We start from the raw sequence: 27,001 nt of genomic DNA on the forward strand, positions 1-27,001 counted from the left end.
TAGGGGCACGCATCAACTCAGAATAGTGTTTTGGTGAGCAGATCATTGAATATCGATACCTTCACACAACTTAAAGTGTGAATAATTTCACAGAGCTCCCTGTATATGCTCAAAAACTATGCATCCTTTTTGTTAACACCGCTCCAACAATCTAATGCATCCCTCTTACAAATATAGCCCTCATAAAATTTCAGTGAAAAAGCAGACGTTCCACAGAATCAGAATTCTGTTGGATCCCCCACCTTTTCACAAGTCTTTCCAGAAGACCTTCAAAGAAGATCGAAACCAATTGAGCAGCACTTGGCCACACATGAATATACAGAGGCCAGTGACTGCCTTAAAAGTCCACACTGGCTGTTCCAAGCACAATCCATGTCAATTTAACTCCTCATTCCCCCAAATTGTAAATCTGCACCTCCCATAATTTCCAGCACCTATACGTGAGGCAGGACCAGAACACGTGGATGAGGTGATATATATTCCATCTTGCTCCAATGCTTACAATAACAAACCAAGCACATTATATATAGAACACAGCTGTGATATAAAGATGGAAAAAAGTGCAATGTTGAGGATCACGCTTTCCAGTTGGCTGGGATTGCGACCTGTTGTAGAAGTTTCCATTGAGCATTCGTAACTGCCGCTAGATAACACCTGTAATTGGCAACCCTTCCATGAGGCTGGAAATGCACCAGCTCCATCACAAACCTAGACAGGTGCCATCTTTGCCGGAAGTTCACCCACAAATTCCTTTCTACAGATGTATAAAAAGGTAGGGAACTCCATGAAGAATCATGTTGATATGAAACACAGTCTCTTCTATTATGTCACAGGTCTGTCCCAAGTTGTTTCTTGAGTAGTCAGGTTCCCATAATACACCTCGCCGGACTCTTCATCCCAATATGCCTGCAGAAAGAAGAGTTCAAAATATCGAAACTATTATCACAAAAAACCATACCGTATTTCTTTTATTCCTGATTCATGATTCATAAACATCTAAGAGAGAGTGCATGCTCGCCAACGAGAAGGTGTTTGCCCAGGACCAAGAGGTCCTGGGTTCAAAACCCCACAAGGTGCTTCCTCGGCGGCATCGCCTATGGCCAGATAAAATGTGTCTAATAGCGAGCGACTGCGGGCAATGAAAAATGGTAACAAAGGGTGGAGCTTGGGCCTACAGCTAGTCAAGGGCATTAACATCTAAGAGGAGTGCATGCTCCAGAAAATAGCTTGAGAACATAGACTTGCTTAAATACACAGTAATACGGTTTTTATGCGGGCTTTCATATTGCACAAAATCTTTTAAGAAAACAAAATCTTATAATACCTGCCATCCAGCGGGAAGCCCTTTTGATATTTCTGTCAGATTAGGTTTTTGAGTTTTTGTAGCCTCTTCCTTTTGACCTTCTACTACTGGTAAGGGAGGTTCCGTTTGTGCCTCCCCTTTTTTTTCATCAGCCTTCCTAGCTCTTTTCACCCTCTCCCGCCTGTGAAACATCAAATAGTCATGAGGTTAAAACGTTGTTATATTAGAACTGAAAGGGTGAACCATGTTCTTGCTGATGCAGGAACTATCACTGACCAGTCTATAGTCCCCAAAGGCTGAAAGTTTGCATTATCCAATGCCTCTCCACTGACAATTTGTTGTCGGCGCCATTCCTAAAAAGGACAAAGCAATCATCTTGTCTGACTGCGAACTAGCCGTAAATCAACAGAACTAAATCTTATGGCAAATCAAACCATACCTCAATTTCTTTTTGTCTCTTTTTCTCCAAAACCTCTATATCATAAAGTGCCTTGTCATCCTCATCTTCATCACTACCATGTAGCTCTTCCTTCGCTTGCTTCCACTGCATGGTTCACAAGTGACATGAAGGTACCCATTACCTTAGTTCTTAAGATGTGAAGCAACCATGTGTGCAGGCCTGTGTGAGATGTGCATTTGTGTGTGCGCATGCAGTGTGTGTGTGCACGCAGACACAGCACGCACAGGAGCATGTATGCGAGGGTGAATCAGCATGCATATGAGGATGTCATTTTGACGGCACAATGCAGATGAGATAAGGAGGTTCAAAACTTCAAGACCCATATAAGCTTCCTCACCTTATTGACCAAGCTAGAGACTTTCTTGTTCAGCATCGGGGCAGCAGCAACAGAATGTGTCCGTTTTTTAACAATCTTACCTGTGTTACTGATTCAGATCAAAGTCTAAACATAATTAATATGCACAAGAAATGAACTGATTACCCAGGATAACAAACCTTTTGCTAGCTTCTTGACTTCCAAACCGGCAGCAACTACACTATCAGCTATTGTAGATGCTACCGTTGGTATAGGAGGTACATCAGATGAGGGCATCGATGCAGAAGTTTCTGAGGTCTGCAAGTGATTGCTTGCTGCCACTAAAGAGAAAGAGAGAGAAGTTCTGGGTGGCAAAACTGTTGCTGTCCATCCATTATATGCTGAGCTAGAATCTGATACAACCATATAAGGCTGCTCTACAACTGTCTCTGTGGGTTGTGGGCTGTTTGAATACATCCCTCCAGGAACTTCCTCCACATATGCACCATACATAGAAGAGTCTGATACAGACTGGTATTCTGGTGCAGGAATGTACGCTGTTGAAGGTATGTACTCTGTAGCATACTCTGAGGAAAAATAACCAACCTGGGCCACTGAAGGTAACGAGGGCATAATATAAGGTTGTATTGGCTGAGGTGAATGTGGTGGAAAAGGTGGTGGTTCTTCAGGTGGAGGTGGAGGAGCTGATTCTGTTTCACCAGGTGGAGGGGGTGCCCATTCATCATCTGGTGGCAAGGGTGGCGCCCAAGAGCTCGAAGCAAGCGGAATAGGGAAAAAGCATGTAGGTTCTCCTAGAGGTATAGAATCAGGAGGTGCTGATGTGCCGGCATCAATGGAGCCTGGAAAACTGTACAGATTTGTAAGAGGTACGGCTGCCTCATATGACGAAGGCAACTCATCAGAGCTCATACCCGGCACAGCTGGTTCAGCTTCAACTTCATCATCAACCTCCATATCTACCTCCATGTCCACATCCGCACCGTCACATACTCCTAGGTTGTTATCCCCTGTAGTCCCTTCAGGGATATTTGCATAAGATGCATTAATTTCACCATGAGATATCCGGATTTCGCCTTCCTCAACATCCTCATCATTGCCAATAGTTCCTGTAGGTCGACCTTGCTTCCATGGCTCAGGTACTACACTGCTCCCTTGTTGATAGCAGCCCCAATTCAAAGACCAGTCTGTTTCTTTTCTTGCAGGCCCTGCTGCATGAGGAGCCTCATAGCCACTCCTAGACTGAACAGCCTTAGACCTTCCTATTTCAGCGGCTTCTTCAGCAGCAAGGTCAGACTCAATTTGTGTCAACTCATTTTGTATGAAGGACCAACAAGCCTCTGGTCCAAATCCAAGAGAGAAAAAAGCCTTCCAGTCAGCAATCCGAGCTTCTGTTTGTATAGCCATAAGGGCATGCCTAGAAACTCTCCCACGAGAATCCCTGTTTCAATAGTATGAGAATTAGTTGACATTCAAAGGCAGAAACTTTGACACAACTCGCCCCGAAGCAGAAAGAAATTCTTACCCAGCCAGATTGCTCAGGCGTTGCTGTAAAGCCTCTACACTGTCTGCAAGAAAGGCCCTCCTTTCTTCCACTGTAACTTGAGCTCCTCCTGTCTCAAACAATTTCGTTGTGCACTCAGAAAAATCAGCAGCATTTTGAGAATCTGAGCCACCTTTTTTGCCCATTTCGGTCCCAAGCAAAGGCACATAGGTATGGGGGGAACCCTTGCAACCTCTTTCAGTCTCACTTCCTCTGTACTCACTTCCACTCTTGACTTCCCTCAATTCATCTAAGGCAGTTTGTGCCCCTGCTTGAATCTCATCCACTACTTCTAAGTTAACATTTTCGCGTTCATCTTTTCCTGTTGAGGTGGTTTTCTCTTGAGCCTCTTCATCTACCTCGCATTCCTTCAGGTTATTAGCTTCACATTCAACCTTTTTCTCGATACTAGCATCAGAACTCACCCTGCAATTGGCTTCTGAATCCTCTCCTGCTGTAGCAACATCACTGTTCGGGTTCGGTTCCAGGTGTACAATTGGGGCATCTGGCACAAGTTCCATTTGTGCCTTCAAGTCATCTAACTGAGGCTCTAAGGAGGTGGTGCTTTCTTGACGACTTATTATATTCTCCAAATGCTTATCTTTGGTTGGGCTAGATGAAGTTCGGGAGTTCTCAGTGGGTTGATTATCATGCTCATAACGAGGGATGCTACCTAGATCATCAGACTCACCCTGAGCATCTTGTATCTGTAGTAACTCTGAGCTCACGACCAAAGAAATAGATTCTGTCCCAAATGCAGCCTTCTGGCTTAATGTGCTCCCTGACCCACCAGCATTCACTCTTTCTAGCACAGCAGGATTTACCCATGTTGTCTCCCCAGTTCTAATGTTCCAATAATAATACTCCCCACTGTCTTCATGTAGGACAGGCTGCCATTCATTTTCAATTGTCTGATCTTCCATATAAGTCTCAGATGTTGACATATTTCCAGCCGCGTGCTCGTCATATATGACATGACTATCAGTGCTCTGTTTCCCAATACTTGTATTGCCAGTTACTGAAATGTTTTCAGTCATTAATTGTGCAGTCTCTGCAGTTTCCTGAGCAACCACCACCTTGACAACAGAGAGTATATTAAATTCCTCCAAGTTACAGGAAAAAATCCAGTAAGTTATTAAAACAACAGACACAGAGACAATGACTGGTTAAGATAATGTTTATCTAAAACATGAGAACTGTTGCTACACATAGAGAAAGAAAGAAAACCAGAGGAGCAAGAAGGTGGGAAGAGATACATTATAAGAAGATAAACCCACAGTTGTCAATTTACTGAATTGAATCTAACGTAACGTCAAGACTAGCCAACACTTGGCTGAGAGAATAAGACCTCTTAAAATCTAAGACTCGTGTCCAATTATCAATCGTCGGTATGGGTCACAAAATTTCTAAGCCCTGTATGTAAACCTTACTGTCTTGACATGAATCAGCCCTCACATGCATGTGCCATATCTACGAGGGTACTGTACGAGGAGAGAGGCCATTGTCAGCCCTATGATATATTTGATAAAGGAACAAGCAAGACAGTTTGGAATGCACTAGGGTAGAGTAGGTGCACACCTATGCTGGGAGATTTCTGTGCCCGGAGGCAAAGGCTTATGACAATGACAGACTGGGAACAGATGGAGCACAGTGTGGACAGCAGATGTGGGCTTATTTCGGTAGCCGTAGACAAGCTGCCTAAAGGCTGGAGCATAATGTGGACTGTAGGAAAACACTATAGCAGATGCAGAATCTTCACAATACAAAGCACTGAATTGCAGAAAGAAGTGGAGTGAACAATATTACTGCTTGCAAACTTTGATTACAAACTGATGGCCATCGCCTACCCGTGCGCTCTAGGTAAGGAGATTTGATGGCGATCTAGACAGACTATAAAGGATGTCTTGCATGCAAAAGCACTTGAACACAATGAACTCGGTGATAAACAAAGGCTGTGAAACTAATCTATATATAGTGCCCAAGGTCGGCATGGACATAATGTCGGCCAACCCACGACTTGGTCCAAAATGACCAACCGACATATCATCCGATTGCGACCATGTTAGACTACAACAAGATCCCGTACGTAGCTTGCGCAGCAATTTGTGCCTGTTTGAGGGTCAATATTTGCCAAATGCACTCACGTCTGTGAATGTGTTCAGATTCTTCAAGATGCTACAAAAGCTGAATATGACCTGTTTATGGGTTTCCTCCAAAGTCTCACTATTTTTGGAAAAGAAGCTTTTGATGAGCAAGTTTTGGAGCTTCTAGAAGTTATGGAGGGTCCCCGCAACCCAAGAACAATGTGTCCTCAGTCAATTTGCTACCCAATGCTCAAAAACGCCGTCACATAGCCCACACAAGCATGCATCCTACTTGACAAAGTGCCAAGTCCACATAATCCGTCTCCCCCTAACCATCTGGCCACATTTGGCCCCACCAACCAAGGTCTAAGCCAAGGACTGCCAGGTAACCCGAGTGCTCACCACGACTACTACTATATAAGGGGCCTTATAAAATAGAGCATATCCATCACCCGTAATGACAACACAAGGGTGGAGCATTGAGCAAATGCTTTTCCAACACCCCCCCTCAATGTCCACCTATAATTGAACTATCTCTTCGGTCCAAGGTCGAGTCAATGAAGATGGCGCTCCAATAAATCTCTCCCAAGAGCCTTTGTGAAAATATATGCACAATCCTCTGTCGTTGTGGGGCAATAGACAAGCTCTACCTCTCAATCCATGATAAGCTCACGCACATAATGATATTGTATCTCAATGTGCTTTGTGCGAGCATGAAACACCAGGTTCGTAACAATCGACATGCAACTGTGATTGTCGCTCCCTTTTGCGCAACACCCATGTCTCCTAAAATCCTTCTCAATCAAACTGCTTTGTATTCAACCTTGTACTCATCCTCTCTAGAAGAAAGTATTGTAGGCTACTTCTTGCTAATCTAGGATGTAATTCCAAACCCAATAAGAAAACAATAACCAAAAACACGTTTTCAACCATCACAATCTCCTACCCAACCTAAGTCACAAAATTCAATCGAGGTATCGTCCGATGTGTAAGTGATGAAATACCCAATGGTACCTTTTTGATGTACTATAACATCTGCATCCCACTAGTTCTCTCGAGGCTGATTTGCGAACCTACTAAGGACACCAACTACAAAGTTGATGTCAGGCCATGTATCACACAGAAAGATCAAACTCCCCACCAACTTCTATACTCCTTCATATCCACAAGTGGAGAAGCATCTTCCATAGCTAGCTTCGCATCAACCTCCATGGGTGTAACCACTGACTTGCACTCACTCATGCCAAATGCTTTCAAAATTTATTCTGCATAATTTTGTTGAGGAATGTAGCTTCTATGTTTTGCCAGACCTTAATCCCCAAATAGAAATGCATAAGTCCAAGGTCTATCGTTTCAAACTTTGAACTCAGCATCTCTTGTGTCTACTAGATCTTTTATCTTCATGATTCCCCGTCATAATAAGGTCGTCCACATATAAGACAATGATCATGTACCTACTCTCCACAAAGAAAATATACAAATTTGCATCTGATGGGCTTTTAGAAACACCAATACTTAGAAAAGATCGGAAGCTTCGGAGAAAGATCGGTAACTTCAAAACTCAGAATTCAGCACTCTTCGCGCGACGGAAATTAACACACAACACTTGAAAGGAGAAGTGTAGAAAATAGAGAGAGAGAGAGAGAGAGAGAGAGAGAGAGAGAGAGGACACAGTATTGGGTCCCAATTACCTTCTGTAGGGCCCCCACCACGGATGGTGTATTTGCTTTATTAGAATGATGAGAAAATCTGAAAGAAAATACAGCAATCTTGGACCTTTTCTTGGCTGGAAAATCTTGCCCTTGACCTTCAGTTCTCCACCCCTTTGCTTAGCAAGTCCCTTGGCTTGTCTAGCCCTTGATTTGCTTGAGCACTTGGTGAATAATGAGATGAATCATTGGGATTATGGCCTCCACTATTTATACTTCTCCTCAGGAGCAGTCGGCCAGCATAGAAGCAGTCGGCCAGCCCAGAATTGTCCCACGACTAGGAATTCAGCATTAAATGCTGAAAAATCCCATTAAATGCTAGAAAAAATCCCATAAATTCTGTGCATCTCTTCCTGGCTGGCTGGACATCAGGCGCCTCCTTCTGAAGGTCTGGGCACATCTTTTGTCCACAATCCCAGGGCTGGGCAGCCTGTATGGGCTGCCCCATACTTGCCCTACAACCATATAAAGGCTGTAAGCTCCTGGAAATAGCCTTATCTTTGCCCTAGGGCTGTCCTACAGCCCCTCCATGGCTGGTGGGTTCAGCCTGGGCCTTCCTGGCCCTCATGGGGGTGGTTCTACACCATTCCCATGCCCCCACTCAGATCCGGGGTAGCCCTATGGGCTGGCCCCTTGTCCTAACCACTATCTACTCAGTGATCTGGCATCCGGTACCATACCAGATACACAGAACCACTGACATCATTCTAGAGGGATACTCATAGCGCGGACTGGCACTGTTTCATGTGCAGGACAGTGCACACCTAACCTCGGACTCGTGTGCAGGACAATGCACACCTGGCCTCGGACGACTAAGATGGATCCCTAGCTGACTCGTCCCGGACTGGGCTCACATGGGACCAGTTCACCATCCCAGGTCCTGCACCTTCTGTACAAAAATGTCTACATGGCATCCAAGTGCGACATCTATCCTATTGAAATCATCGATTAATAACAAAAAGTAGGAAGAACCACCCAATGTAGTAGATCTGCATGGACAATCTCTAGAGGAGCCTTTGCACAATTCTTGCTTTGTCGAGTAATGAATGCCGATACTGTTTGCCCATCATTCAAAGCTTCACATACATCTGACATCTCAGAAAATGTTGGTAGATATGCCATAATCCTAGTCCTTTGCATGTTTTTCAAGACTACAAAACTCAGGTGCCGAAATCTTCATGCCATAGCTTACTTGTCTCCATATCAGCTTGGGCTATAAAAGCTGACAGCTCATACAAGTTGTTGCACTGGACTCCTCTCTCTACAATATTGTGGGTGGCATCTATAATGACCACACCAATCCTCTCGAAGAGAACCTTCAAGTCACAGTCAACTATGGCCGCAACTCACAACAAATTCCTCTTGATGTATAGCATATAAAGGATATCGGCCAACTCCTTAGTATCACTGTTGCTAGAAACAAAAAAAATGGTACATGTTCCCATGGCTGGGCATTTGGCATCGTTCCCAACCGCTACCAGGTTGGACTCTCCACAAGCTTGAGGGAGCTATGCCAACCCTTTTGACTCATCATATGTTGAGATGCTCCACTGTCAATGACCCATGAACCATCTAGCGCTGAGCAATGTTTTGCCGTTGCAGAGATTTCTTCAATTGCAACAAACAGCTCCAATTCTGCTTCAACATTGTTCCTGGACCGACTCCTTCAAAGACTTCAAAGTGTCATTCTTCTCATCTACTTCCCATACTCTACATGATTTGATCACATGACTAGGCTTGTCGCAATAGAAACACTTTTCCTTGGATTTTCTTTTTCTTCTCAGAAGTATTGGGATTATCGGAGCCCTTCCCTTTGCCTTTATTTGCATTTGCGGAGAATGCACGGTCACCACCATTTGTGGCTTTAAAATGCATCTCCTCCTCCACCAACATTGCACTGAACTCCTCAAAGTAAGAGGCGGGTTGTGCACCTGCATGCTCAGTGAGGTCACCAAACTGTCATACTTCGAGGGCAAAACTCTGATGCACCTACGTGTGCCAGTTCATCACTGGTCTTGGTGATCCCCACCGTGCCATTTGATATCGCAAATTCTTTATCTACGATGTGAGCTTCTCTATTACTTCTTCTCCTTCAGAATACTTTTCTATCTGCATGTATCCTTGTGTGATTCCTCGTCTCATACTAGTTCTTAAGAACTTGCATGCTTCAGAAGCTGTGATAGTATGTTGAAATCAAGGTCATCACTAAATTAATGATGTTGGTGACCATGCCACATAACATATCTGCATTCAATTGCCTCCACCCCAATGCGAGAGCAAGATCTGGCAGTATTGTCTATAATGGATCCATTGGATCCAAAGTAGGACCCAACTTCAACCCTTGTTGTGGTTTCCCACAACTCACATGAATAAAAAATGAACCTAATCTTCAACTCTCAAGAGTGTAATTTGTTCCATCCAACTTTCCATCACCAAACACTGGGCGTGCACGAGTAACTACATTATTTGCATGTTGGGCCATCTCTCCAAATTTATCTTCAAATAGCAAACTACCAAAAGAAGCTTTAAATAGCGGAAGCAGAATCTTCACAATACAAAGCACTGAATTGCAAAAAGAAGTGGAGAGTAAACAATATTACTACTTACAAACTTTGATTACACCCACCTGTGTACTTCGGGAAGAATCTCTAAAGGCGATCTAGACAAACTTTGGACGAAGGATGTCTTGCTTACAAGAGCGCTTAAACACAATGAACTCAATGATAAACAAAGGCTTCCAAACTAGTCTATATATAGTGCCCAAGGTTGGCATGGACGTAGGTCGGCCAGATCAGCCAACCACGGCTTAGTCCAAAATGACCAATCGACCATATCATCTGACTGGGACGACTACAACATCTCGTAGGAATCTTGTGCAGCTCCCACAGCCATCTGAGACCATCTGGACCCTCAAACAGGCCCCGCAATCCCAAAACAATGTGTCCTCGGTTTGTTGTATCCAGCGCTCATAAATGCGGTCACATTGTCCACGCAAGCATGTATCCACTTGGCAGCATGCCCAAGTCCACATAAGTTGTCTCCTAACGATCTGGCCACATTTGACCACCATTCAGTGTCCAGTTGGGAACATTGGGTACCCAGGTGCTCACCAGAACGGCTATTCTTCATACCTTACAAAATAGAGCACATCCATCACAAGCAGTAACAACGTGAGGGTGGAGCTTTGAGCACATTCTAGCCCTTGGGTAGCTCTACACCAGCCTCGTGAAGGCCAAAGCATAGGCAGACAAAAAATGTGGGTGGGTTTAAAAGACCTATTCCCAGCCCATGGTAGCCTTAGACAAGCAACCTAAGGCTGGGTATTTATGAGCAGATTAGAAAAATTTTCCTCCCATTGTGATCATATACAGAGGCCCACAGTCCCTTACATTTGTGCATCTGTTAGGCATTATCTCCAACATAAAGTCCTTTTATGAAACTGTCACGTGCACACGTTAATCCGGTGCCACATAGACATGACTATTCCTTACAGCCGCCTTAAGGGCAAAGTTAGAGGTCGTATATGGGCAGTTTGGAGCCAATTTGGTGGCCCTATAGGTGCCCGGAGGTGCCCAAGACATGTACCAATGGTTGGGACATATTATGGGCACAATATGAACACATTTTATGACATTTTTGATGACTTTTTATGGCCTGAAAAGTGAAAACCGACTTGATTACGACTTGCTATCACTTTCCTATATAAAGGCAAGTCATGGATCATTCATAATCATTTAGAGACGGAGATTGCAGAGCCAAGACCAAGGACATGCAGTCTAACAGTTTGGACCAGCCAAGTACATCTCCAAATCAGCGTCTTCCATTAACACACAGTGGAAAACAGTAAGCATAAGTTCATTCATAGCATTCATAGTCTAGATCTACATTGGATCTATGACAATCACTGTAATTACTCATTCATTCAGTAATATATAGTAGGAGTAGGTTAGGTAAAGAGTCTCTCTCTTCTCCTTCTCTCTACTCTATGTCATGAGCATGTGATTAGCATTAATCTTTATTGCTTTGCGTTAATCATCATTAAGCACGCTTCCGCATAGTAGTCATATTATAGAAACTATGATTGACCAGCCCTAAGTCTTTGAAACTGAACACAACTCAAATCTCTCTCGTATAATAGCTCACCTTCAAGCTAAGGATTTCCTTCAGCAACAAGATTTGATGTGTTTTCAAAAAGTAAACTTAAGTCTTACAGTAAGCCAACACTTAGCCACAATGAATCTACGAAGTATCAAACGTTCTCTGTTAAGAGAGCTCCACATATCCTTGATAACAGATTAATTATACCTGTTCATCCTGGCTTTTCAATGAGTCTTTCCCTGACCCAATGCTAATGTTGTTGGCACGGCCTGCAGCAAGCTCATCTTCCTCATCTGCTTCATCATCACTGTACTGCCCAAGCAAGGATAGAGGATTATCATTGACTGCCTCTGCAAGAAAAGGCAAGCAATTCAAAACATTATGACTGGATTGTATACGGGAGAAAAAATATTTTTAAAATTAGAAACAGGACTAGTATTCAAAAAGGCAAGTATATTATAAATTCTCCATTACAAACCCAGCATCATACTTTTCCTAAGGGCCTTGCATTTATTGCAAGTCAAGCCTATTTGCAGAAACTTCCCAACAGAATTTCCTTACGAAGACAGGCCAACAAAGCCATCTTGTTACTATCCCATCACAAGAGGGACCTGACCATCATTGCTGACTCACCAGAGTTCGAACATGGCAGCATCAGAAGAAAGTTAACACCCTTTGCTCATGTTTATCTCCAAACATGACAGGACAGCAGATGCAAACTACCAAGATGAGCTGCCACCAAAAGACGCTCCTAAAGCGTCAAGACAATGTCTGCCCATAACTTTAGTCATCGTGTTCCAGGGGCAGTGCCAGAGTGTCACATTACCTTGATTACTCGTACCTGCTGTAACCTTTTCTCCCAGTGAGGAGCCCAATACTTCATGGTACCCTGTAAAACACCATAAGAACCATTAGTTGTGCACTGCACAAGCCACTCTCTCTCTCTTTCTCTCTCTCTCTCTCTCTCTCATAGATTCCGTTAATCATGGATTCATTGTGGACTACACATACATCAGACAATGATGTCATCGTCAGAGTTTGGTAAGAAGTGTGAGTTCTATAGAGATCACTTCTTGAGACTCCGGGAATGGATTCATGGAGATCCCAGGATACATACACACACACGTCACATACTATGCGTATCGCCAGTGGCCAGCTCAAGGTATCCTCCCACCACATCAGAGTAGAGACTCACAAATCCGAGAATATCCCACAGGAGGAGAGGATATGCAGAGTATGCACCACGGGAGCGGTAGCGCGAATGAGGCCCATTATGTGTTTTGTTATCTGGCTTACTACGAGATATGGGGGAGATTCCATTGCCTTTTCCGAGAGGGATTCGGGCCACTCACATGGGTGATATAGTATGAGGATTGTCAAGAAAAGTGGTGCCAAGCATAGCACTACGAGATTTCCACAAAATGGATAGACCAAGTCCTTCCTCACCTTAAGGTTTTGGGATTTGGATGGCTAGATCAATTCGTGGAGCACCTCCAATGTGACGCGTGTATTCGCATGAACACAACTGAGATGAGTGACCTCATGGGACTTGGCCCCCCACTCAATTTCCAACATGATATCAAAGCCATGGGTTGAAGTGTAACCTTTGAGCCACGAGAGAAGCCAAGTTGAGCCTCTGAGCCAAGTAAACATGGACAAGTTCAACCTCTGAGCTAAGAATAAGTGGACATGTGAAGAAAAGTGGTGCCGAGCATAGCACTAGGAGATTTCCACAAAATGGATAGATTGGAGGTCCTCCATCACCTTAAGGTTTTGGGGTCTGAATGGCTAGACCAATTTGTCGAAACCTTCGAGTAAGCGCGCACTAGCATGAACACAACTGGGATGGGTGACCTCTCGAGACTTGGTTCCCAATTTCCAACAAGGATTGGAGATGCCTAGGCATGCACTTGATGGAGCTCATACGACACAGGGATGAAGCATTGAGACAACATGCTGAGAGACAAGACCTGCCCCGACAGGACCCCTCCTAGCGAGCCATCACAGATTTCCTTGTGATACACGCATCCACATCAAAGTCGAGCCATACCAATGCCTTTGCTCCGACTTCAAAGCCCACCACCCATACCCGTGCTCTTGCTCCGCACCCCAACGGAGTTCTTAGCGAGAGAGCCCAATCCATTCTACAAGCTAGATGCCCCAACTCCAAGCATCAAGACCCTCCACCACACAGACAAATCAGTGAGGTTCTCCGTTGACATGACATGCGCCTTGATGTAGCAAGATTGGGTCGTGGCGAGAGGTAAGTACAAGAAGCATAAAAGCATAAACAAGTTAAACCTAAACTCAGCGGGGATGCATGAGAGACTACATCTTTTCATGTATATTTACATTATAATTATGGTTCTTTAAATAGAAGAGACCCCCCTTACAAGGTGTGGCCATAGGCTGCCACCACATATGCCACATGTCAAGATAAGGTGCCAAGTATCCACTGAGGTGTCACCTTTACACATTATTGCTTACATAAGTCCTTAAGCGGATGTTCCCATGTACAAAGAACCCTTACACACTTGGCGGTTGTTCACACGCCAGATGTCGGGATGAGATGCCAAGTGTCAACTGAGGTGTCACCTTTACACATCATTGCTTACATAAGTCCTTAAGGGGCTGTTCCCATGTACAAAGAAGCACTTTATTTACAGCCTAGTTCACACACACTTGTCCAAAACTCCTTTTACATTGATTTTCCCTACAAACCCTCCCTCAATGAAAAGGAGGTATAAGCCGAAGATAGCCTATACAGGCCCAATCTAGAGCTAATGGAATGATGGCAGTCACAAGATGTCACGCCGCACGAGCAATCTCCTACAGTAGTCTCAAACCGGATCCTCCTTTAGCACCAACCTTCGAATGTGCTGTGTGCTAGGATGAGACCACGAACAAAGCCCTCCCAAAACTGTAACTTCGTAGAAGAGTGGCGAGGGATGGAGAGGTTGAAGTGGATGACTGAGTTGCTCCATCACAAGCAAGGGAAACATACGGAACGATACTGGAATGTGTGTAGGCATAAACATACTAGAGTGTAAAACCCAAACTACTAGAAAGCGAAGATGCCCAAGATTTTCCCAGAAGCACTACAACATACAAGAGCAATAGAATAGGAATACGATAACGATCTCCACATGATTTACGAGACTAGTGTACAAGATTGGTGAGGAACAAGAACCAACAAACTTGTAGAGGCACAAAATCACAACTAGACGCAAGACTGGAGCATCGGGCATGCAGGTTACAGAATCCCAATGTCTCAAACTGACGGGACATTGCAGCACATGAACAAAATTGCAACTTAATCGGATAGAAGAGAACAAGACTCTGCTATAGTTTGTGCTTCACGAGTCTATCTGCAACAACAAGAACACACACACACACACACACACACACATAACAGCCAAATGAACAAGAAACCCCATGATTACCAGGAATTTCTTGAGCCATAGATGAGATATGACCAATGTCAGATGGGCACAAGCAGGCCAACAAGATTGTTGAGGTAGGGATTTTTAGAGACATTGCCAGGAATGCGTGCGTGTAGAGTCTAAGAATGCTGCCCAAAACAATATGCTAAGGATATTGAGATTGCCGAACTAAACAGGTGTGCATGGCAGAGGTTGAGCCGCCTGAACAAAAATATTTGAGAAGCTCATGAACAACCACTGGCAAAATGGAGCACTGGACACTGTGGGTAGCCAGCCAAGGGACGAGCTGGGTGCAGTAGACATAGCTCCAGAGAGGAGAGATCCAGGCCAGCATGCGAAGGTGGCTTAGAGGCTGGAGAACAGACTGGCAAGTGGAGGGTGAAGGCCCAAAACAGGAGCAAAGACTAGCGATCGTGCGTAGTAGTAGTGGGCAAGAGCCGACACGCAAGGGGAGAAGCGGTCTCAAAGCCGGGTATGGGCAGAAGCGGCAGCAAAGTCGATCTCGAAGCCACGAGGCTAGGCGGAGACCAACAGAGGGCAGAGATGCTGGCTAAGGTGGCGCGTGTTGCAATAGCACCGCCAAGAGTGGTTGCGCATTCAGGTGGAGACTAGCCACCGCCGACGATTAGCTGCTGGCTAGGCGGCACCGGGCTTTGAATGTAACACGCGGAAGCTCTGGGGGGTCTTCTTTCAGCCCTAAACACAACTGAGAACATTGCTGATGCAAAACGCAGACATGAAGAGAGAGTAGAGAGAGAGAGAGAGAGAGAGATATGGCTGGAAATTCAGTATATATCATATAGTACAGAAAGGTACTCCTAATCTACAACCCTTGGCTGCCTTCATAAAAAAGTGGGAAAACACCCAAAATCTGGCCCTAATGCTGGACCCTAAGGACCCATTCCCTAGAGGAATGAATGATTTACAATGAGAAGCAAACTGCCTATTTATAGACCTTCTAGACAAATGAAACGCTGGCCGACTGGACATTATCTTCAATAACTGCTGGTCGGGCTGCGTTCTCTCCATAACCTAAAGCGCCTGCTGCCCGCCTCTGAATTGGTACGGCCGACAGTCTCCTGTCTCAGTCGATAGCACTTCCCATGCTCCAAGTCCATATTGCACCTTGTGCTCCAAATCCTAGCTTTAATGGTCTTTTTCTTGGCTGCCCCTTCTGGATTAGCCCTGAGAATGTCCATGAGCATGTCATGCACATGACATCCCTCTCTGCTAAACTTGATGACGGGATTCCAACCTGTTCTTGGATGATTGTCATCATCCCAATCTTTTCGCGAAGTCCCTCTTGAAAGAGTGCACAGAGCGGAAGCAGAGTGGCACTAGAATGTGCTGAACAGAGAGTGCAAGAGAGAGAGAGATATGGAGAGAACTATGCTGAATATACTGAAGCAAAACAGTCCCAAGCAAGAGACACTACAAGTCTCATAAGTGAGGAAAGCCCACAATCAAGGGCCATACAAATGGGACCAAAAGGACACCAAAAATGGGCAGAAACTGGGGATGAATGTGCTAACACCTCTGTCATCCATCCATCTTTGGCAAACTGGGGATGAATGTGCTAACACATGCGTAATGAGTGCCCGAAGCAAAAGGGTACCAAGTCAAACGCAGGACCCAAGCCAAAGGCAGCTAACCAGTTGTCTTTGACAGGTAAGTCAATTACTGTACTTTCTCGCCCTAGTACTTGTTCTGATTGTCTGTTTGATTCTAAGGTACATGCATGATCTTCTCCGAGTTTATGGAGAAGTGAATGGCCATAAGGTTCACATTCTTTTAGACCCTGGCAGTTCGCATAATTTTGTTAACTACAAACTTGTGCAAAAATTTAGTCTTGATACGACACTCAGCGACCATACCTATGAGGTACGTCTACCTGCGGGAAGGCAAGTTTGGGATCGCAAGGTGGAGATGCTTCCAATCCAGATTCAGGACTACAAAGACACTCTGGAATGCTATATTATGGGACAATGTAGACTTGTTATTAGGGATTGAGTGGTTTAAGACTCTTGACGTCCAGATAGATTGATCTAGTCATATTTTTTCTTTTCAGCATAGGGACACCAAGTATAGTATTTTAGGTGATTGTATTCATCCCTCTCAGGGACCTCTTGTAAATACAATTGATTTTGGAAATATAATGGATTCTTCTTTGTATACCGCTTTCCATTGTGTATTGATTCCACTTTCTTCTTTTCTCATCCCTTCCATGGATGTGAATGAATTAAGTGTGTTTGAAAGCAAAGAATTACAGAAGATACTTGATTCGTTTCAAGACGTATTTCCTAAGGAACTGCCATCGGGTTTACCACCTGAACGGGCAGTAGATCATCGTATTGACTTGATCCCTAGTGCTCATCCTGTCAGTATTCCACCTTATAGGATGAGCCAAGCCGAGGAAGATGAGTTGGCTAAACAACTCGAAGATTATTTGAGGATGGGCCAGATCCGTCCAAGTAAATCACCTTGGGGTGCACCTGTGTTGCCTAGGAGAAAGAAGGACAATACTTGGAGAATGTGTATAGATTACAAGAGATTGAACAAGCTGACCATTAAGAACCGTTATCCTCTCCCTAGATCAGATGACCTGATTGACCGGTTAGCAGGAGCGAAATATTTCACGAAGATAGATTTACGTACTGGCTATCACCAGATACGTATTCATGAAAGGCATGTCGAAAGAACCGCCTTTCGGACTAGGTATGGCCATTACGAGTTTCTCGTATTACCTTTTGGGTTAACCAATGCTCCAGCCACTTTCCAGCAAATGATGAACGATCTTTTTTGTGAACATTTGAGGAAATTTGTGGTGGTGTTCCTCGATGATATTTTGATATATAGTCGTACTCTTGAGGATCATAGACACCTCACGATTGTCTTATCTATTTTAAGACAGAATCGACTATATGCTAAGTTAAGTAAATGTGAGTTCTTTATGACCGACATCATTTACTTGGGACACAAGATCACTAGAGATAGATTGAGCATTGACTATGGCCGAGTTCAGAAGGTTTTGGACTGGCCTATACCACGAACAGTGAAACAACTTCGTTCTTTTCTCGGTTTTGTTGTTTTTCTTCGGAAATCTGTACGGGAGTACTCTCAGCTCACACTACCAATGACCGACTTATTGAAAGGTCGTGGACGTAAGTCAAATCAGCCTATCACTTGGAATAACGAGTTGGATATGGCCTTCAGACTTTTGAAAGATAAAGTCAAGGAAGCACCTATCTTAGCATTGCCTGATCCTAGTCGGCCTTATGTTCTTGAAACTGATGCCAGTGACTATGCTATCGGGACTGCTTTATTTCAAGATGGTAGACCGGTTGCTTTTGAAAGTAAAAAGCTAGACGACACTCAATCTCGTTGGCCAACCCTTGAGAAGGAGCTTTATGCTGTGATTCATGCTCTCAAGGTTTGGAGACATTATTTATATGGCTCCAAGTTTGTGGTATTGACTGATCATCAGTCAATCAAGTATGTGTCTGATGCGGATGACTTGAGAGGTAGGAAAGCTCGTTGGACAGAGTTAATGCAAGATTTTGATTTTGAGATCCGTTATCGGAAAGGGTCCATGAATAGTATTGCAGATGCGCTTAGTCGGATTAGAGAGGTGAATACTTTGTCGTTCACCGAGATTTCTACTGACTTATTTCAGTCATTGAGAGGGCTTTGCAGGACTGATAGTTATTTTGGTCCATTTTGGCAGAAGATCCAGGACGGGAGCTCATTGATTGACCAAGACTCGATGACTGAGCAGTCTACTATTCAGGCTGCAGGAGGCCAGTGGATGATTCGGAATGGTTTGCTATTCCATAATGACAAAATTTGTGTACCACAGATCCCGGACATTAGGTCCAAGATTCTTAAGGAGTGTCACGACGTCCCTTCTGCTGGACACCCTGGGGTACACAGGACGTTATCATTAGTGAAACACACTTTTTATTCCAAAGATGAAAGGGTATGTAGAAGATCATGTTCTCAAGTGTCAAATTTGTCAGGCAAATAAAGTTAAACGCTTTAGACAGGCTGGGTTGTTGCATCCTTTGTAAATCCCAGGTAATAAATGGAAAAGTATTTCCATGGATTTTATTACCGGATTGCCAAGAACACATCAAGGCCACGATTCTATTTGGGTTGTGGTAGATCGCTTGACAAAAATGGCTAGATTTTTACCGACCCGGAAGACTATTACAGCTACGCAATTAGCTCGGCAGTTTATCGAGCAATTGTTTAGACTGTCCGGGTTACCGCAGGACATAGTCAGTGATAGGGACTCTAAGTTTACGAGTGATTTTTGGAAACTTGTTTTTGAGAAGTTGGAAACAACTTTGAATTTGAGTTCCTCTGATCATCCTCAATCTGATGGCCAGACTGAAAGAGTGAATCAGATTTGGAGGATATGCTTCGGGCATATGTATCCAAAAGACAGAGTTCATGGGAGGATTATCTTCCTATGTTAGAATTTGCATATAACAGTACTAAGCATACGAGTACAGGGTTTAGTCCTTTCATGCTTATGTATGGTTTTCAACCAAGATCACCTGTTACAGTAGGATTCTCAGGACTTCAGCATGATGCAGCACGTAATTTTTTACAAGATATGCAAGAAATGTCACAAGTTGCGAAGGAATCTATTAGAAGTGCTCAAGACCGAGACAGGTTTTATTCTAATAGACATCGTTCACCTAGAGAGTTCTTTGAAGAAACGATAGTGTATTTGCGAGTTCCGAAAGATTCCGAGACTTTACGGACACGTAGATCTTCGAAATTAACCCCTAGATACTGTGGACCATTTCATGTTACACGATGGATCGGTTCAGTTGCATATGAATTGGATTTGCCTTCTCATGTGAAAGTTCAAGACTCAAGTTTGTGTCTGATACCATTGTCAAATCCCCACGGATCCCCTCGTGATCGATCTTGGTTCGAAACTCGAATCCTACAAACAAACGAACAAACAAACAACAAAGAGGGTGCAGGCCTGACTCACCTCCCAACCATGACAGCCGTGGGCGAGCCCACAGTCTTGGCTGTCCCCACCGAGCCACGAGCTGAGCTAACTAGGTTGACGTACCGACCAATCTCCTCCTCGCGACGTCCCATACCGCCACGAAGCTGCCCTCGCGGGCCTCGAGACTGCTGTCGGCCTCGGCTGCATAAAGCAGGTGCACGTCTACACTAGATCCAGGCTCCAAGACCATAGAGCTCTCACAAACTCGCGAGACTCTCTATCCTCCGATAACTAACCTTGGCCACCCTTTTATAGGCTCTTGGCCGGTCATCGAGCGTCCACACTTGGCCGCCCGCCCGTCCATACTTGGGTGCCTGCCTGTTAGTATTTCCCTAACTCAGCTCGTCAATCAGCCTGCCTAGTTCCAAGCTTCCCCAAGCCTCGAAACTAGTCTTGCATGTATGTAGCACACGGTAGATACACACTGTGCACATGACAGTATGGATGCCCAGTCGACAGCCAGCAGAGCAGTCGGCTACCAATGGAGCATCCCACCAGCCAATCGGCTAGGCCCCAGGAAGTCGGGTAGCAATTTGGACAAGGTCTCAAGATAGTGCAGCATTTAATGAAGAGAAAAGCCATTTATTCCTTGTCTTTTGTTGGCTGACAGCAGTACAGCTAGCCAACCAACACTCCACACTCGTATATAAGCATAATTCATAAATCAGCATGGATAATTTAGTAGTTGATCATTTCATTCATCTCTAGCATCAATAGACTCATGTAGAAGGAGCCTAGGTCACCCCTATGGGGTTGACCATAGCCCTACATCATGTACAAGCATAAAGTTACCTTTTTGTACCATAGTAATACAAGAAAACACTCACACCTAATCTCTCTCCTCTGTCTTAATCTTGTGTTAATTAGCATCAATGTTCTTAATCATGCTTAGGGTTGTGGATCAGTACAGCAAGGCTTCTGCGCATGCAACATTGGTATCAGAGCATTCAAGCTCAGTCCACTAAGCTATGTCCCAACGAAGGTGCACAGTTCCAAAGCAGGAAGGATGCGACAGGGTGGCAGATGGAGTGGTCTCCAAACAGGCGAAGCTAGAGGAAGCAGTCCCTGGGGGTAGGTACGGAAATCCAATACCTCAGTAAGCCCTCAGATCAGTTCCAAAGGCCTAGCAACAAGCATGATCAGTTACGACAGGCGACCCACCAATGTGTCGAGGTTAAGGGAAAGCAGGCATGGGAACAAGAGTGAATATATGCTCAGTTCTTCATCAAAGACTTGAAAGTAGAGATCAGGAGTGAAGGTGTTCATACCAAAAATATCAGTCAATCAATAGAAGTCAAAGTCAGTATGCAGTATAGCAATTCAAGGTCAGTAAAAGTCCAAGGAGAAAGGATGACATAGTCTCCACCCTGTCATCAAGTTTAGCAGAAGGGAATGTCACGTGCACGCCCGTGCCATGGCTAATCTTCCTCCTAAACTGTCTTAATCCTTGATTAGAGCAGTAGCATCACAGTCATCATCAACATCTTCATTAGCATTACCATTAGCATCATTAGAAGAACCATCAGTATCAGCATCAAAAGCATCATCATCAACATCAGCATTGGCAACATTAGCAGTTCCATCATCTTCATCATAAACACCATCGTGGAGGGCATGGATGCCCAGTCGGCAACTAGCAGAGCAGTCGGCTACCAATGGAGCATTCCACCAGCCAATCGGCTAGACCCCAGGAAGTCAAGTGGCAGTTTGGACAAGGTCTCAAGCCAGTGCAGCATTTAATGAAGAGAAAAGGCATTTATTCCTTGTCTTTTGCTGGCCAACGACAGTCCAGCTGGCCGACCAGCACTCACACACATATAAGCATAATTCATAAATCAGCATGGATAATTCAATAGTTGATCATTTCATTCATCTCTAGCATCAATAGACTCATATAGAAGGAGCCTGGGTCACCCCTATGGGGCTGACCATAGCCCTACATCATGTACAAGCATAAAGTTACCTTTTTGTACCATAGTAATACAAGAAAACACTGACACCTAATCTCTCCCCTCTTCTCTTTTGTACCATAGTAATACAAGAAAACACTGACAGGTAATCTCTCTCCTCTATCTTAATCTTGTGTTAATTAGCATCAATGTTCTTAATCATGCTTAGGATTGTGGATCAGTGCAGCAAGGCTTCCGCACATGCAATAGCCGACAATCCCTGGAGCACTATTCGTACCCTACTGACCTATTCCTACACCCATACGATGGCTTATGGAATCCTCCTGTGCCCTGCTCGTGCCCTAAATTGTCTGTTTAAGCTGCTGCCCACCAAGGATTAGCCTTGGATTAGGCATGTCCATGTGTATGTGAGAGAATGGTTGAAGGCAACAAGTGGAAGCACAAGAGAGACTTGGTGCAGCCAAAAATGATCCAACACTTGAGCAAAGATGATGAATGAATTAAATGGTAAAAAGCATGTTCTTATATACAACACAAATAGCTAAGTCGGCCAACCACGATTAGTGAAAATACCTACGACTGGGAAAAGTGCCTAAAAATGTGGAAATTTTTACCCATGACTAAGTAAAATACATCACATAAATATGCTGCATAAATGGTGCAATAAATGGCATAAATGCATAGTCCTCAACTCCAACACAATGGACCGACTCACGTACAGGCCAGGAACTCATCAACAGAATCTCGAGGAAGAGGTTTAGTGAAGAGGTCAGCTAGGTTGTCCTGAGTCGAGATGTGCAAACAGCACAACCACATAACTTCAAACTACAAGGTGCATCCAGCGGTTTCCTTAAAATTCTACATGCGTGCACGCACACGCGCATGACTGTTAGATACATTCTAGTGCTCTGAACCACCAGGGGTTTGAAAAAAATCGATAACAAAACAGATCACAGAGAAGCTCCTCCCAAGCAGGGACAATGCATCCAACCTAAGAGAAAAAAAGCATCTGATCAAGTTTTTCTCTTGCCTGTATCTCTTATCTAGCAAGCTGTACTACTATACTTTTGTCTCCTCCGCCATGATGGATGATTGATGCTCTCTCTCTCTCTCTCTCTCTCTCTCTCTCTCTCTCTCTCTCTCGCACAAAACGCGGGAATGACGCACAAAACAGGCAATTACCGGAGACATTACCCGGTGTTTCACTGGGAGCCACGGCATCGTCGCTCGAAAGGTCCAGCTTGACTCGTCGGCTGGACGCCTGCTGTTGCCTCCTGTCCCTCCTCTTTCCCATGGTTGCGAGTGTTGGGACCTCTCGGCACCTGCGGTAGCAGCGAAGTCTGATTGTTGTGCACAAGCCCTAATTGCTAAATCCCCTCCTTCAGCGCTAATTTTGCATCGACAGCCCTTCGCGTCGGGAAAATAAAAATTTGGGTAGTGTTTATTATATTATGAACTAAGGCTGTGCATATGGAAAATAAAAATTTGGGTAGTGTTTATTATATTATGAACTAAGGCTGTGCATATGGAGAATCACCCCTCTTTTCCTTGGTTACCACAAGGCAACATGGCATTTCTTTTAAGTACCCTCTCCTCCAATGCAACATTTTGCAGGCTACACACATGATAATAATAAATATGCACCTTGCATAATCTGGGAGCATAGGGAGAACACTTGCACGACAAACCATCTCTCGAGCAAATACTGCATTAGCTCTTTGACACATGAATATCAAGCTCGTCAGAAGCTTCAAGCAATACAACATTTTCCAATAAAGATTGTGAGTTTGTAATTCTTAATGCACATGCAAACTTTGAGGTTGAGTATAACGCAACTTAGGCATATTTCAACGCAACTGAAATTCGAGTTACATTGACGAGACCATATTTGTCTATGTTATTCCACAAAGGCCTAAGACGAAACACGAGGTTTCAACAAACTCTTCTTGTCTATAAGAGCTCTTTGCTTAGCTCTCTCTCTCTTCTTATTACCAAGTACAGGGGTTACATTGATCCAAGCTTTAAAATTCATGGGTTTATTTGTTATTCTCTAAGTAAAGTGAAATGACACGAATCAACTAATGACTTCTTTGAGGGTAGCAGTTGTCTTAATTAAGAAATAATTACGGGGTAATATCATGCAAAAGAGTATGCATTCCATAGTGCAATGCTTTAAGAATAATTGATTCTCAAAAGATACGGTCTCATGGATGTACCTCAAAATTACACGAAACACAGTCCCCCACAAGAAATCCTCGTATTATTAAAATTACAAGATAATGCAGGTTGTTCCCTTGCATAAGAAAATATATATGTTAAGAAAGTATTCAAGTAATATAAAACTTTTTTCAACATACGTCAATAAGACAAGGTATGTGCTCTTTATAATATGTGTGGAAAAAAGATCAATAGTGGTGAGATCTTTTTCAAAGTAAGTGATGACTATATGATATAGTCATCCAGTGGGTTATACTAATTATCAGGCATGCCACAAAGCTGGCGAAATGTAGACTTCACTGCTTAGCATGACCAGCAAGGGTCTTCATTGCTATCATGGCCACGTGAAATGAGTTTGCATAAATGGGGAAGTTGAGGCTGAATGGTGCTGTGAGGTCGAGGAAATGATCTTCCTTGGTAAACATTGTTGAATTCACAAACAATTGGAACCAAGTAGCGAGGCTGGACATAAGTGGATGGGATTCAATGGAGTATAAGAGTGTGGTGTCTATGAAAGATATAGCTTGGTCAAAGAAGAAAAGGGTGGCAAGGGTGGGTTGCCGCACTGTGTTCTTGCAGGCTAAGATGGTGTGGAAGGTGGGAGTTGAAATGGGGTCCAATAAAAAGATATTAAATTGAAGCAAATAAAGGACCAAGGTTCGATTGATGAGTGTGAGGTTTCCATGGGACATCGGCTCATGATGGCAAGGTATTAGGTTGGTGACCCATGAGAAAAGCATGGGTTTGATTGATGAGGGTAAGGGTATCCATGGGAGAACGGCTCATCATTAGCAAGGTGTTGAGGTTGATAACCCATGAGAGAAGCATGTCTAGGATTGTGCCCTTCCAATGGGGTATCATTAGAGGTAAGGGTTTCCATCTTAGGACGTGTGTGAGGAGCCCCACCCTCTATATCTATCATATTCAACTATAGTGAAGACTCATTCAAGGGTGGAGAGTCTCACCTAGGGGCCTTACACAATAATGACCTAGCATTAGGCTATCTAGCAACACACTTTTCACATTTGCGCTAGAAAATCTTTACACTAGGAAATGTGTATGATTCCTCTAGATGCATGTCTCCTTCATAATTCTCACAAGTAAGAGGTGATTGATGGCTCCCTTAGGCTCAATATCATACTCCTTGATTAAGAAGATGACAGCCTTAATGCATTCTAACTAACTTTTCTATGCTCAAAAAATCTAATCCCTAGTTTATACCAAGTTTCTAAGTTTTTAAAACAATTTTGGTTTCGTTTAGAAAGCACTCATATGCTCAAGTCCACCCATCCACCCGCTTTCCAATGGTTTTATCCTTTATCTCCTCCTAATAGATCCATAGGCTTAGCTTAGACCCTATCTAATCCCAATGGTTCTAGCCTACCGCCCATCCACTAGGCCTATGGAGTTGGCATGACTTCATACACATACATTATGCACCCACACCGCAAACAACAAAAGGCAGAGCTCATGCAGGCACTCCACGACAAACATTTCTTTCTCTTATTAAATCTTATTTAACATTTTAAGTTTGAAACAGTATTTAAATATTTTAAAAAAATGATACTACAGATCACTGCATAATCCATTAAAATATCTCCTAGCACCACGACCATGATCCTTACACTAGGAAGATATGCAGTGCTAAGCTTGATCACTTCGAGACCACTACGTTATCCGACGAGCAGCCCACAAGTTTCACACCCAGATCCTACAGCCGTGCAAAATCTTATGGAGCCTCTTCTAAGGCACGAATGCTCCACAGGCAACCACTTAGTCACCAGAGTCTATGTGACTATGCATACGCCCAGCCCAGACTGGCCTAGTACACTCCAGAGCCACCTCTTGTCCATCACATGAGACATGTCGAGAGCACACCCCACGCCCATCAAGATGGGTCAAGGTCTCATATGATCGTCTTCATGACATGACTCACCACTTCAACGACTTTCGCGGCCCGGTAACACCAACGCCTATGTGGTACCTCCATAGGCTTCTCCCACAATAGCATACACTGAATACAAAGTAGAAATAAATAGAAAACATGGTCAAGTATGTGTACATCATCTATGCAATAGGGACGGAGTAAACCATCATAAGTTCGAATGAGTCATCCTCTACTTTCCATCAAAACTCCGAATATCGTTTCACCATAAGCCTTATCGTAGTCTTAGGTTTACCTTGGGCTAATGCCATCTTATTGGCATTTACTATGATTAAATAAGTCCTCTTGAAAGGCTCATCATTACACCACTTGCACAAGCCTCATTGTAATCTCAGCTTACCTTGGTCTAATGTTATTGTAATGGCGTTTACTATGATTAAATAAGTCCTCTTGAAAGGCTATCTTCCCAAGGTCTTTATTCGTCTTAATTGTCTGTAATATTCTTGCGCTCTAAGCTCAAATCGTAATGATCTATTGAGAAACAATCTCAAGGAGATCTAAGGATTAATTTTGGATCTTCTGGTGTGAGTACTTTTCTAAGAGTTACTAAGGTTTAGCTTCCCTTCAAGTACAAAACTCATATCCTAATTTCTATCCAAATTTAGGTTGAAGGTTATCTATAGGAGTCAAACTTTCATAGTATGATTTCTACTTTTGTGACTAAAGTAAGGGCTACAGAATTAATCCTTCTTATTAGAGTTCCTAGTCAATTGGCTAACCTTCTATGGTCCAATTCTTCCTTGTACGCATTAACAATTTGTCTCAAGTTTTTCTTCCTCTACTTCTAGGGAAAGAGAGAGAGCTGCATATAAAAAATTTCTTAAAATAACACCTTTTGTATCATCCCTAAGGTAATTGCATAGTCATTTCATCTAAAAAGAGAATATTCTTTTTTTCTCTCTCCACACATAAATCGTTTTTATCATCCTATAAAATCTATCGTCCTT

At 43.7% G+C, this 27,001-nt stretch overlaps 1 protein-coding gene across 3 annotated transcripts; it reads right to left on the minus strand.

The window, feature by feature from the left end:
* Nucleotides 1-45: 45 nt before the first annotated feature.
* LOC147606795 (WW domain-containing protein) lies at nucleotides 46-23,340 on the minus strand. 3 transcript variants are annotated; one of them, XM_086791610.1, is made up of 10 exons: nucleotides 23,087-23,340; nucleotides 12,337-12,399; nucleotides 11,718-11,860; nucleotides 3,602-4,695; nucleotides 2,259-3,517; nucleotides 2,101-2,180; nucleotides 1,743-1,847; nucleotides 1,580-1,656; nucleotides 1,325-1,484; nucleotides 46-906 (listed from the first exon to the last, which is right to left on the minus strand). In XM_086791610.1, the coding sequence occupies exons 1-10, from the start codon at nucleotides 23,184-23,186 to the stop codon at nucleotides 823-825; spliced, it is 3,165 nt and encodes a 1,054-aa protein (XP_086647736.1). In that variant the 5' UTR covers nucleotides 23,187-23,340; the 3' UTR covers nucleotides 46-822. The 3 variants fall into 3 exon arrangements, with proteins under 3 accessions (XP_086647736.1, XP_086647735.1, XP_086647737.1); XM_086791609.1 differs by having other exon boundaries at nucleotides 23,075-23,318; XM_086791611.1 differs by lacking the exon at nucleotides 23,087-23,340 and adding an exon at nucleotides 12,144-12,242 and having other exon boundaries at nucleotides 12,337-12,351.
* Between the last annotated feature and the right edge of the window lie 3,661 nt (nucleotides 23,341-27,001).

The sequence above is a fragment of the Cibotium barometz genome, chromosome 56 (genome assembly GCF_041138505.1).
Source record: "Cibotium barometz isolate CiBa-2024 chromosome 56, ASM4113850v1, whole genome shotgun sequence".
NCBI classification, from domain to species: Eukaryota; Viridiplantae; Streptophyta; class Polypodiopsida; order Cyatheales; family Cibotiaceae; genus Cibotium; species Cibotium barometz.

What these genes read in the sequence shown, in the direction of transcription:
- LOC147606795 (XM_086791609.1), bottom strand. Translation starts at nt 23,186, where the DNA reads ATGGGAAAGAGGAGGGACAGGAGGCAACAGCAGGCGTCCAGCCGACGA. An exon ending in AACACCGGGTAATGTCTCCG is followed by an intron (nt 12,400 to 23,074) that starts GTAATTGCCTGT and finishes GGTGTTTTACAG; the next exon opens with GGTACCATGAAGTATTGGGC. An exon ending in AGAGACAAAAAGAAATTGAG is followed by an intron (nt 1,657 to 1,742) that starts GTATGGTTTGAT and finishes TGTCCTTTTTAG; the next exon opens with GAATGGCGCCGACAACAAAT.